We start from the raw sequence: 13,808 nt of genomic DNA, 5'->3' as shown, positions 1-13,808 counted from the left end.
GTTCAGGACGCTCTATATTCGGTTTCCATTATTAATCTGTATTGGTTTTATTAAAATATTGAACGTGATGATCGTAGTTTAAAGTTGCAGAAGGCTATGATGATGCACCTCTTCACTTTGTAAGTTACGGTATTTGATGAATCTATTGAAAGCTAGTGAGCGGACAGAGAGCTTCGAGCTTACATTCGGGAGGTTATGAGTTCGAAACCTACTTTCGGCAGCCCTGAATAGGTTTTTCACTTTTCCCCATTTTCACTTCAAGAAAATGCAGGGGTCTCTACCTTAATTAGAGACACAGCCGCTACCTTCCCTATCGTAACGCTTTCCCATCCTTCCTTTGCAAAAAAATAAGTTTGCACCGCTTGTAAAAAATTGTAATCTAAGAAAGTGACGATAGGTGCATGGAACTAAAAATTCCCATAGTAACCCGTGAGCTTGAAATGTTATTATTAAGTGCGGCAGTGACCTGAAGGGGTTACAGGTACACATATCCCTCAGCATCTCCTATGGTTCACGTCGATGTTTACAGATAGACACGTACTAAGCACGATTCCCATATCGCTTAACACCTTTCTTCGACTACTCCGTTCCCCCAGCCAGGTGTTTAGCTACTTGCTCAGATCTGTGGTGATCGTTTAACGTCGCACTAACACATCGAGATGTAGTGGTCGTCACCTTGATTAAGGTACAGCTCCAGCATTTAACTTGTTTGCATGTGGGAAACCAGGCAATATAATTTTCCGGGTTACAGACGTTGGGATTCGAACCCGCCTTCTCCCAAATACAAGCTCAGAGCTAACACCTTCAAAAGCGCTTGTCACTCGTTTCACAATAGAACTGTCAAAAGGCCGATGATCTTAGATGTTAGGCCCCTTTAAACAACAAGCATCATCATCAGATCTGTCAAATTCCGTAACACGCCAGGCAAACTGGTGCACCGTCATATCCCTGTGCAACTTACAGGAAAGCCCTTCAAGTCTCCGATCTGACTGAGATTTGGTACAACTACTTCAGTAGGAATGCTTTATTAACTCATATCAAATGTAGATGCCCAGTCGTTATTTAGCTCATGTTTTGAGGTGTCAATGTTTGCTCATTTAAGCCCCACGTAGATAGGAATGAGTGGCGGGAAGCAGATAGAGGTGGGGAAGTATTGTGTGTGCGAGAGAGAAAGAGTGAAAGCGTGACACATGAACTGGCCGGCCGCCCCTTCTCTACCTGCTTCCCGCCGCTTAAGTGAGCAAACGTGACATCCAAAGCGGGTGCTAAATATACGTCTGGGCATCTGATTTTGATATGCCTGAATGAAACATTCTTACTGAAGTCATCGTACGAAATCTCAGTCAGATCGGAGATTAGCAGAACGAAGGGTTTCCTTGTTGGTAAATATTTGTATATCTAGTGAGTTAGCTACGTGGTTTGGGTCCAGTATCTGTGGGTTCGATCCACATAGTCGACAGCCATGAAGAAGCATTTCAGCCATTCCTTATTTTCACACAAGGAATATTTTGGTGATATATCTAAACAAAGGCTACGGTCACTTCTTTCCGAGCCCAATCCGCGCCGTATCCGATCGTCGCCATGAGACCTGTCTGCAACCGAATGACGCAGAACCAATAAAATGCAAACATTTGCCTGTGCTTGTCTGCAGTGGACGGCTGAATCACTACACCGAAAGATATCCAGAATGGAGGGTATCGTCCACCAGGTTATTCAGCCGCATATTCCAAAGTCGTTCGCAAACAGACCCATACCAATCTGAAACGTCACAACATGGCAAAACTCCCTCACATGAATGACGTGGAAGAGTGGGTTTTACGTCGAGTGGTAGATGATCCTGGAATCAATGTGTGAAAGGTGGTAACAGCCCTCTTATTTTGACGGCTTTTCATGAACTGATTCAACGCTTTCAGACTCTTAGGTCACAGAATCACCCTGTAAGACTGGAGCTCTATGTATGGTTCGTACGAGAATATGGTGACCGTCAACTATTACAGCGACACCTTCTTATGAGGTTCACTAAATATAATACTGTGAATTTCCACAACCAGCCTACCTCTGGAATATTTGGATATATATGTAAATATATGTAAATAACAGCAAACTTGAACATCCTATTGGTTCTCCATTCCTCCCTCAATATTTTGCATCACCATTTGTTTGTTCATGTTTATCTAAACTTTGTATTAATAAGGAAAGGAAATTGTTTTGGTGTGGAGATGCTGCTAGTATGTATCCATCCTATTGCGTGTGCGGGTAGGATGTAGGTGGAAAAGAAAAATCAGGTAGATTCTAATGTATTTTCTATCAAAAGATTCAAGACATTTAACTTCAAATTATCTAGTCAAAATATATCAACAAGCTGCACTTCATCGACAAATGTTCACATTTCTGTAGACTTCACAGTAACCAATGTATGTCCAATTTGAGTCATTTTAGTTGCACTCAAAAACATGTTTTTTCCTCTTCTCCGTTCCAGTAATCTGAGAGTGATGCTCAATATAGTTAACACTTTTGATAAAATTCAATGTCACTGTTTCAAGGATCTTAATAAGAGAAACAAAGTTTTTCGGTTTCTTCGTTGGGTTCAATATTGAGGAAGTCAATACCAGACTGATCTCACATATGAGAGACCAATTTTGAAACTGGCGTATTTGTAATTACAAACCACTGCACGTCACAAAATAAAACATGAAGTTTTTAGTTTTTGTTCATTACAGCACAAGCATTGAAGTTGCTTGAAACGGTGGAATTATATCACTATATTAATGCAAGAATTTGTCATCCAGAAAAAGATGGTCTGTTATGCACCGGCACCGACAAAATATCACTGTGAATTTTTAATCTTTAATTTTTAGTTCTAAAGGAAATTTAATAATAATCACCATTAACTTCAGTTTTGTTAGTGGTATCCCGTGGAGATTGAGAAGAAGTCACTTCAGACACTGTCGTTTCAGTATAATCCATTGTATGTCTCTGAGAAATGTTTGTAGCGTTAATGGTGTCTGAAGTCCGTTCCTGAATTGATTCTGCTGTAGTTTCTGCTGTACTGATATGCAGGATAGGCTGACCAGTTGTCGTCATGGACACCTTTGCAGACTCCACATTGTCGGTGGTCTCTGTTGGAGACATACTTCTTGTGGTGCCCGCTAGAGTGCTCGTTGTCGGTGCGGTGGTTGTACTTCTTTGTCACACATCCTGGTAGCTACGACACTCCGGTACTTCCTCGGACCAGGTGCCGTCTCCTCGACACTGAGGTCTCGCCTCAAGACGGACCACGTAGCCTGCACTGCAGGTCACCTTCAGATGATCTCCAGGCTCGTACGAGAACTTCACTGGAGCGATGCGTCCATGAGCTGGATCTCCTGGATATGGGCAGCGCGCCTTGCCTGGAACAAGATATACAATAGTAAGCCTCACGCACTTCGTGTATAACAGGTAACAGGTAGTTAGGAGCAGACTAAAAGTGGGTAAAGTTCCGGAGAAGGTAAAAAAAGCCGAACTAAGATTACATAACCAAATCAAAAGAAGGAACCTGGAGCATGGTGAAATGGACGATACTGGAAATTCAGTCGCTAGGGGAAAATATCAGAAGGTGACAAATATTATGGAGTATGATTCATTGTGTATGTGTGGAAGAGATGATAATGACAGACCAATATCGTAAGTAAGAAAATTCAAACAGGTCAACAGCACAATTGATATATAGAAGGACAACAAACAGTGTCCTTAATAATCAGACCCTATTCTTGGACCTATCCAAACTAATTAATTCATTTTAATTAGGAATTCCTGGGTATATGTTATAATCCAAACCAACAACTGTCATTTTGAATAAAAACCTACTATCTATTTTCCAGTCAATGACCGGGTCAGGGATGGGATGAATGAAGTCCCCAACTTGCGGCGCAGATAGGAATTGCGCCGGCTGGCGAAGCTTGTCGTACTCCCCTGGGGCAACGATTAATGACAGATGAAATGAAATTATATTGGAGAGAGTTGCTGGAATGAAAGATGACAGGGAGAATCGGAGTACCCGGAGAAAAACTCGTCCCGATTCCGCTTTGTCCAGGAAAAATCTCACATGGAGTGACCGGAATTTGAAGCACGGTATCCAGCGGTAAGAGGCCGGCGTGCTTCCGCTTGAGGCACGGATCCTTCAACATTCATTTTATCAATATCAAATCAATAATACGGTGGAACTGAACACTTGAACCTCCATAAAAAGCTGGACACACAAGCAGTGATTAAATGTGATAAGGAGTTCATTTTGGATTTAATAAAATAAGTTAAGATTAACGAAATACGACAAAGCTTTTATCGGTTCACATATAATAATTTAAAGTGTTTCAAGCTCTGTGTATGTAGTATTTTATCGTCTTTTTATGTATTCGAATGTGTTTTTTTCTAGGTTTTAACTGTTTTGTATACTTTTATTAACTTGCCGGTTTTAAATTACATGACTGAGGGTGACCCTAGGTAAGGATTGAAACCGGTCGCATACATATGAAATGGTACAATTTTTTTAGTCATTCCCCTACAGACTAATATCGTGAAAATATGAATGAATGAATGAATTAATTAATTAATTAATAGAATACCCTCTTTCTGCGACATGCATGAATGTGGAAGAATATCCGTACCGTTAAACTATAAGAATGCCGGCCCCGTAGTATAGGGGTAGCGTGTCTGCCTCTCCCCCGGAGGCCCCGGGTTCGATTCCCGGCCAGGTCAGGGATTTTTTTCTCGACCTGAGGGCTGGTTCGAGGTCCACTCAGCCTACGTGATTAGAATTGAGGAGCTATCTGTCGGTGAGATGGCGGCCCCGGTCTCCAAAGCCCAGAATTACGGCCGAGAGGATGCGCAGTGCTGACCACACGGTCCCTCGTACTCTGCTGGCCTTCGGGCTGAGCAGCGGTCGCTGAGCAGGCCAAAGCCCTTTCAAGGGCGTTAAGTACCTTGGGATTTTGGTAAAACTTGAGACAATATTAAATAGTGTGAGCCTCCCCTTATAACTTTTGGACTGGCCTTGCGCCCTAGTATATCTGTGTCAATTGACTGCTCGGCAATATGCCGTTTTAAGCTAACGTATCCAGCGCGCCATTCTCCTGGCTCCGTGTGGTTGCGCGTACTGCGCATGCCCCGGCCGACTGCCAAGAGACTTGCTTCTTCCTCGCGTCTGACGCGAGAGCCAGTTCGCTTGAGGCAGCCATGTCGAGCATGTGTGTACTTGTGCGCTGCGCCATGGAGAGGTGGATTACCAGAAAACCTCCTTAATTACTTCATTAACGGGGATTTTCCCCGGTTGAACCAGTTGGAGACCTCCTGCCATTTCCTCTGATCATATTTTTGGATCTATATTTCGTCTGGATACTCGCTAACAAGGTCTGATGGTGGTCGTGTGACTGCATTCTTCGTCAACAATGGCCAGGTTTGAAATTCTCACAATTTCTTCACCACCAAAGGTATGTACCAGTGTTTGAAACATTTTAAGCGTCGCCCAGAAGAGGATTTTGATATTTTCGAAGATTTCAGGAAAAATAATAATAATAATAATAATAATAATAATAATAATAATAATAATAATAATAATAATAATAATAATAATAAAGATTTGGACTTCGTCGTTAAATTGGTACCTATTAGCGTGTGTGGTATTGAAAATATGAAAAACAGTTTCGGCAACTAATCACAGTAATGTGGAAGGTTCACAGTGAACCGAATTGGGATTTTTAGTTTAAAATTTAAATGAGTTCTTTTGGCACTTTAAATTGTAACCTTCCTTGTGAACCAAGGTACAGTCTCCAAGGTACCGGGCTTTACTTTCTTCGGCTTTCTGTTTGCTTTCCTGTGTTTTGTTTTCCAATTCGTTTGGTATGTTTTCTTCTCCCCTCCCCCTTCTGGGGTTTTTGGTGAATTAAAATTTTCTCTTGCCTGTTTTCCTCCTTGTTTTTGGAGGCGTTGCTTTTGTTTGGTGGTTACCTTGGCAACGGTTTGGTGTGGGGATTGTTGTCGGGTTTTAATGTTGTCTGGCGCATGGAGCCTGTGTGGACCTTGAATTATATATTTCTGAGTTGAGTGTATCGTTTTCTGTTTTATATGTTAAATTATTAATTCTGACCACCCTTTAAGGTTGTGTTACCATTTTCTTGCCCCGGGTGGTGTGTATTTTTACGTAAAATTCTATATGTCTTGGAAACTGTCCTTGGCGGAAACTGAACGTTTTTAATTTTGGTAATTATGAGAAGCGGCCGCGTTGAAGATCCATTTTATTGAAAACTTGTTAACTGAGTATGGTATTTTAATTAATTAACTATCCGTGATCGATCACATTTTATTTCAAGGTAGTATTTATGTAAGGAAGTCAATTGGTTTTCCGTTGTTTTCTGATCACATTTTATTAGGTACGGAGGTCATCCTTTTCTTTTCTTTGTTGTTTTCGTAAAAATTTCAATTTATTATCTGTTAAAGAGTATTTATTGACCATTAATTGTTAATTAATAATGAATTAATTTTTCTTTTAAACCATACCTGGGTATATTCTGATTTATTTTATTTATTGTTAATTACTTTTCACTTTTCAACTTTACGTTGAATTTATTTACATTTTGGCTTTACTTCTTAAAATAAACATAGGTTTTATCAACTTAAAGATTTGGTTTGTTACCTACAATTTGCCCTTCAATTAAAGTTCTTTAACTTCATTTAAGTGCTGGTTTTCATTCGCCACATTCGGTGGAGCACTGCCACCGATTTTCTTGTGTATTAACTTCCACGGCCTTAAGTCGTCTTCCTCCGCTGCTTCCGGTAAGTGTGGTACTTCATTCTTTGTTTTTTTCTATGGTTCCTTGTTTTTTTATTGTGCTTGGACATTTGTTGTCGTTTTTCTTGTGCCCATCTTCTCCCTCGTGTTCGCTATAACTCCCATTTTGGGGCGGACACGCTAGCAACCTTCTCACCAGGGTCTCTATCTCTCTCTCTCTCTCTCTCTCTCTCTCTCTCTCTCTCTCTCTCTCTCTCTCGCTCTCTCTTCTACTCTCACCCTGGTGGGTAAGGTTATTGACCTTCATCATCCCTAGGTCGTACCGGGGACCTAGAGGGTGGTGAACGGTGAGAAACTATAGTAATAATAATAATAATAATAATAATAATAATAATAATAAATATAATAATAGGGATTCACCCACACCGCTAAAAACAGATTACGGGAAAATCAACAAGGTTCTCTATGAAAACTGGTGAAATAAAAGAGGTAGAGGAAAAAGGAAAGGAAAGTATTGAGGAAAATTTGAAGAGCATTGAAGAAGAAGGAAGGAGAATTTAGACATAGGAGGAGTAAAGATCTATACAAGGATGAAGTAAATGAAAGGCTGTTAGACACAATCAAAAAGAGAAGAAATAAATGTTTTGGTCACATAACGAGGATGGATAAGAGTAGATTGACAAAACGAGCGTTTATCCATGTTTACAGGAGCAGGAATGGCAACCTGTGGATCCAAGGAGTAAAAAAAGATATGACAGAGATTGGAGTAACAGACGATATAATACAAGACGGAACAACGTTCAAAAGATTGATACAAAATTTCAAGGGTTTACAGGAGAAGGAAAAGAGGAAAGGTATTCATAACATCTGGACACAAGAAAGGAGGAAACAGCAAAGTGGAAGGATGATGGACAAAACGCATTTTTAAAATTTTGACTCAATACCAAAAACAACATTTCCCGGGTACGTTAACGTCAAGAAAAGGAGGATTAAGATGATTGCACAGGGTTACTTTCCGTGGTCCTTAGATGGCCTAAATCCAATAAATAATAATAATAATAATAATAATAATAATAATAATAATAATAATAATAATAATAATAATAATAATAATAATACTTGGGTAGCTCCACAAACCACCCGGAACAAATACTTATAACAAAAGGAGCTTTTATATAAATACGAAAATTCATCATTATAACACTGTCGTCAAGTTGGTACCTGTCTATGAGTCATAATGCCTAACTCTCCCTCAAAAATGTGCGCTCGCTAAGCTGGAGCAAAAATAAAGAAATATTCTCCACAACATCGTTGGCCCGAACTACAGAAATGGGATGTTATAAGAAAATCCGGAAAAGATATACTCTAAGATAGAGAAAATCACGGACACAATGCGTAAACGCAGGGCTCGCTTCTAAGGTCACTTACGACGGATGGACGACTCTCAATGTACAAAGCGCATTATTATTTTTATTTTTTTTTACTCAAAAACAAAAGCAAGAATTTCCTGGTACGCTAACTTCAAGAAAGACGTCAAAGAAATGGGTCTACGACCAGAAGGCGGCACAAACGAGAACATTTCAGAACAATCATCGTGACTTTTGGTACTTTTCCGGGATTTGTAGTGGACAGCTGGTGAAAAGTAGTCGGATGGACGGCGTGCTCAAAAACTGAGCAAACACCAGAATGTATAATGAAACTTACTGTGGTCCCTAGTTGGCCAATTAATGAGTAATCTATATAAATAAAATTGTTTCTGTTTGTCTGTTTGTCTGTCTGTTTGTCTGTTCCACCATCACGTCGAAACGGCTGGATAGATCTCAACCAAACTTCATATTTAGAGTATACTGACCCCGGGGAAGGTTTCGATATGCATATCATTTTAAAATCTTTGAAAAGACGGGGGTTTTATAGGAAAAACGGTTTTCCTCCATTTTCTCTTATACTATTATAGGCAAAATATCGAATTTGTCGTATAAGGACGAGACAAAGCTCAATTTAATCCTCTTGACGCAAAGAACAAAACTCGGTAAGCCCTACGGGCCCGAAAACCATGTTTTAAGGCCCTAAAACCAACCGTTACGGAGATATTGGCACCACACTACCCCTGCTCTAGGAATCGGATAAAGAAATGAACTGCCGTAACCATGGCAACGTCAGCTCCAGGATTCTAGAGCAGTGAGATTATGCATGTACGTTTGGGCATAGCTGTCAACCAAAATAGGTACAAATAAGACTTAATATCTGGGAAAAAAATATACTGTTGTGTAAGGCACTCGTAGGACTCCTTTGGGCGGGGATGGAAAGGGGGTGAAGAACGAGTGTAAAAATCTATATAAATAAAATTGTTTCTGTTTGTCTGTCTGTTTGTCTGTTCCACCATCACGTCGAAACGGCTGGATAGATCTCAACCAAACTTCATATTTAGGGTATACTCATCCCGGAGAAGGTTTTGATATGCATATCATTTTAAAATCCTTGAATAGACAGGGGGTTTATAGGAAAACCAGAATGGTTTTTCCACCATCACGTCGAAACGGCTGGATAGGTCTCAACCAAACTTCATATTTAGAGAATACTCATCGCGGGGAAGTTTTCCATATGCATATCATTTTAAAATATTTGAATATATGGGGGGTTTATAGGAAAATCAGAATGGTTTTTCCACCATCACGTCGAAACGGCTGGATGGATCTCAACCAAACATTGTATTTAGAGTATACTAATCCCGGGGAAGGTTTAGATATGCATATCATTTTAAAATCCTTGAATAGACGGGGGGTTTATAGGAAAACCAGAGTGGTTTTCCCACCATCACGTCGAAACGGCTGGATAGATCTCAGCCAAACTTCATATTTAGAGTATACTCATCCCAGGAAAGGTTCCGATATGCATATAATTTTAAAATCTTTGAATAGACGGGGTGTTTATAGGAAAACCACAGTGGTTTTCCTCTATTTTCTCTTATACTATTGATTTTCTGTAAACTTCGTTTACCGTACGTGAAACGTCTCTTCATTATAAACAACTTTCGTTATGTTCATAATTTACCTTACTCTTCACATGACGGAGAAATTTACAATTTTCTGCTGGTATCATGCTCTACATTTAGTGACCGACAGACCGAGAACGAACCTACAGGTTACCATGGCAACGTCTCTGACTGCATGCCAGTAGGGAAGTAACGTATTGCCATTTTCCTCATCATGCTTTTAAATTCGTGGTTGTTCCTTGGGTAGATGGCAAGAGAGGCATCAATCGGCTCATCTGCGGGATATTGGCGGAATATCGTTGGAGGTTATAACCGCCCTCGAATAGATTAAGTAATAACACCATTAGTCATCTTCATATTTGTTTACCTAAGAATCACTGAACCTAAATTTCTCCTCTGTTAGCGCTTTATTATATCCATAACTCACGGCATTTATTTATTTGTCGTTATCCGGCTGTCCTCAGTTATAATCCATTTTCTATTAGTTTCAACATTCTTAACTGTATTATTTTCTTCCTTAATTACGCCGTATGTACGTGAATGCTAGAAACTACTGGATGCATTTCCACCAAGATTCGTATTTAGAATACACCTGTCCTTGATAGGTTTCAGGGCAAATATTGTTTCTAAATCCCTGAACTAACTGGGGGTTTATACGAAACCGAAACAGTGATTTTGCACTTCCAAAAAATATACACAACAAAAGTTTATGGAAGTCTACCTACCTTGGTAGAAATTAATGTCTAAACCTTTTTTTCTCATGTGCATCATTTCGATACGAGGATCAATAAGGGAGATATCATTAAAGGACCGTTTTTCTGTACAAGTCCCATCGGACTTAACTCACGAGCGGGTGCGTGTAAAGCGTATTCCTTACAACTTGAAAACTACTGAAGACATTCGAAACAAAATTTATATTTAGCATCCACCTGTCCAAAGGTAGGTTTTAAACGTAAATAACATTTCATGTTCCGGAATGGACTGGCGGTTTATAAGGAACCGAAATGGTGATTTTACTCTTCCACAATATATACAGAACAAGACCAACCTGACTGGAAATCGACCAAACCTGATGGAATTCCACCTCTAAACCTTTTTCTTCATGTGCATTTTTTCGTCAGGAGGATTAATAAGGGAGATATCATGAATGGTCACTTTTGCAGGTTAAGTCCAGCGGACATAGCCCAAAAGGTGTTTTACATGGAGCAGATTCCTTATCTATATAAATCAAATCGTAACGACTGTGTACCTCTACACTGACTATTTTGGCGAAATTTTCGTACAGCTTTCCGTTTAAGGGGTAATAATAACAATCTCCATAATTTTTTATTTCCTGAAAGTCCTAATTTTTACCCGCCTCGCCCAAAATCCACATTGTGGCATAATCTGCCAGAAGAATAAGAAGATAATTGAAATTTGACAAAATTATACGTTTTAGCCTGTAACGAATGAAAAATCCTATATCATTAAATTTTTCATTTTTTATCCCCGAAGAATATCGAAATATGCAGGCAATTTTAATGATGGTGCAGACCTTCGGAAATTCCTATCACGTAACGGATTGCACAATCTCCCTTCAATTTGGAATGATCTACAACCTTGGTCTTATGACTTTATGCCGTATCTGTATCCCTTTTACGTTTGATTTTTCTCTATTAATCGATGTTAAGTCAATTTGGAATTTTCACATGCATTATTCATACTTTCAATTACTTATATGAAATACAGAATCATCAAACTCTTCACGAAAATTGGCCCACTCAGTAGCCATATGTGAGCCAAATGCTACGTATGTAGCTGTCACATTATTATCCGAAAAGTAATGTAATGTGAGATGATCTTACAAAACCTTTACCCTGTTCCACGTTTCTAAATCTGACCCAAGAATAGATGACATATCATTGGACCAGCCATTTAGGCCACTAAATCCGGCGTGTCTTATGGTATAATCCTTTGTCGATATGACGTACGTTTAGTAGCAGTTAATCTGTAAATGAAGGTCTTCAATATTGTAAACACGCATATACTTTCGTATGTCGATCTATATATATTCACTGATGTCGATTTAGCGATCGAGAAAGGGTCGGTCTGCTATTGTAATCAGTACTCCCCACACCGACTTTGACTGGCAGTAGGAAAGGGTTCCTTCTCCAACTCCTGTGTAACTGTCATTAGTAAGGAAGGCCTACAATTGTAATGAATAGTTCCCTTCTCGATTTGACTTGCAGAAGGTAAGTGAGCATGCAGTTTTGTTTAAAACTCCCCTACCCGATTGTGTTTGGCAGTAGGCAAGGGTGCCCGCCATTATAAAGAAATGTACTCATCTAAAATGTGACTGGCATTAGGCATAGTGGCCTGCTATTTTGATGGAAACTCACCAACTTGGTGTGACTGGCAGTACGCTGGCTGGCAGTAGGAAAAGGGGCCTGTCATTATAATGATAACTGCACAACTCAATTTCGAGTGATAGTAGGGTAATTGCCTGCCATTATAATAAAAACTGTAATCTGTCTGGAGGTAGGAAAGGGGGGCTGCCATTTTAACGAAAACTCCCCAAATCGATTCTGTCCGCATAGTAGGCAATGGGGCCTGCAATTATAATGTAAACTTCCCAACCTGATTGTGAATGCCAGTAGGCAAGTGAGCCTGCCGTTATATCACAAATCCGTAACAAACACTTTACATTGGAAACGTACGGGGACCTCCCCATGCTCTTTCTCGGATAACGCTAAGAGACATGCAATTTTAAAACTATCTTATTTACTGCATGTACACTATTTACTTCGATATTCGAATACAATGTAGAATACCGTAGCGAAGCACGGGTACATTCGCTAGTCTATATAAATAAAATTGTTTCTGTTTGTCTGTTTGTCTGTCTGTTTGTCTGTTCCACCATCACGTCGAAACGGCTGGATAGATCTCAACCAAACTTCATATTTAGAGTATACTGACCCCGGGGAAGGTTTCGATATGCATATCATTTTAAAATCTTTGAAAAGACGGGGGTTTTATAGGAAAAACGGTTTTCCTCCATTTTCTCTTATACTATTATAGGCAAAATATCGAATTTGTCGTATAAGGACGAGACAAAGCTCAATTTAATCCTCTTGACGCAAAGAACAAAACTTGGTAAGCCCTACGGGCCCGAAAACCATGTTTTAAGGCCCTAAAACCAACCGTTACGGAGATATTGGCACCACACTACCCCTGCTCTAGGAATCGGATAAAGAAATGAACTGCCGTAACCATGGCAACGTCAGCTCCAGGATTCTAGAGCAGTGAGATTATGCATGTACGTTTGGGCATAGCTGTCAACCAAAATAGGTACAAATAAGACTTAATATCTGGGAAAAAAATATACTGTTGTGTAAGGCACTCATAGGACTCCTTTGGGCGGGGATGGAAAGGGGGTGAAGAACGAGTGTAAAAATCTATATAAATAAAATTGTTTCTGTTTGTCTGTCTGTTTGTCTGTTCCACCATCACGTCGAAACGGCTGGATAGATCTCAACCAAACTTCATATTTAGGGTATACTCATCCCGGAGAAGGTTTTGATATGCATATCATTTTAAAATCCTTGAATAGACAGGGGGTTTATAGGAAAACCAGAATGGTTTTTCCACCATCACGTCGAAACGGCTGGATAGGTCTCAACCAAACTTCATATTTAGAGAATACTCATCGCGGGGAAGTTTTCCATATGCATATCATTTTAAAATATTTGAATATATGGGGGGTTTATAGGAAAATCAGAATGGTTTTTCCACCATCACGTCGAAACGGCTGGATGGATCTCAACCAAACATTGTATTTAGAGTATACTAATCCCGGGGAAGGTTTAGATATGCATATCATTTTAAAATCCTTGAATAGACGGGGGGTTTATAGGAAAACCAGAGTGGTTGGAAAACCAGAGTGGTTTTCCCACCATCACGTCGAAACGGCTGGATAGATCTCAGCCAAACTTCATATTTAGAGTATACTCATCCCAGGAAAGGTTCCGATATGCATATAATTTTAAAATCTTTGAATAGACGGGGTGTTTATAG

At 39.7% G+C, this 13,808-nt stretch overlaps 1 protein-coding gene across 1 annotated transcript in view; it reads right to left on the bottom strand.

Annotated features, from left to right (window-relative positions):
* Positions 1-2,290: 2,290 nt before the first annotated feature.
* The window catches only part of LOC136884113 (locomotion-related protein Hikaru genki), a 376,982-nt gene continuing 365,464 nt past the window's right edge, over positions 2,291-13,808 (bottom strand). The window contains exon 10 of the mRNA XM_067156151.2: positions 2,291-3,389. Within this exon, the coding sequence (XP_067012252.1) occupies positions 3,190-3,389 (200 nt within the window). The 3' untranslated portion in view covers positions 2,291-3,189. The remainder of the gene's footprint in view (positions 3,390-13,808) is intronic.

This window comes from Anabrus simplex, chromosome 12 (assembly GCF_040414725.1).
Source record: "Anabrus simplex isolate iqAnaSimp1 chromosome 12, ASM4041472v1, whole genome shotgun sequence".
NCBI classification, from domain to species: Eukaryota; Metazoa; Arthropoda; class Insecta; order Orthoptera; family Tettigoniidae; genus Anabrus; species Anabrus simplex.
This window is presented reverse-complemented; position numbering and strand designations above follow the sequence as displayed.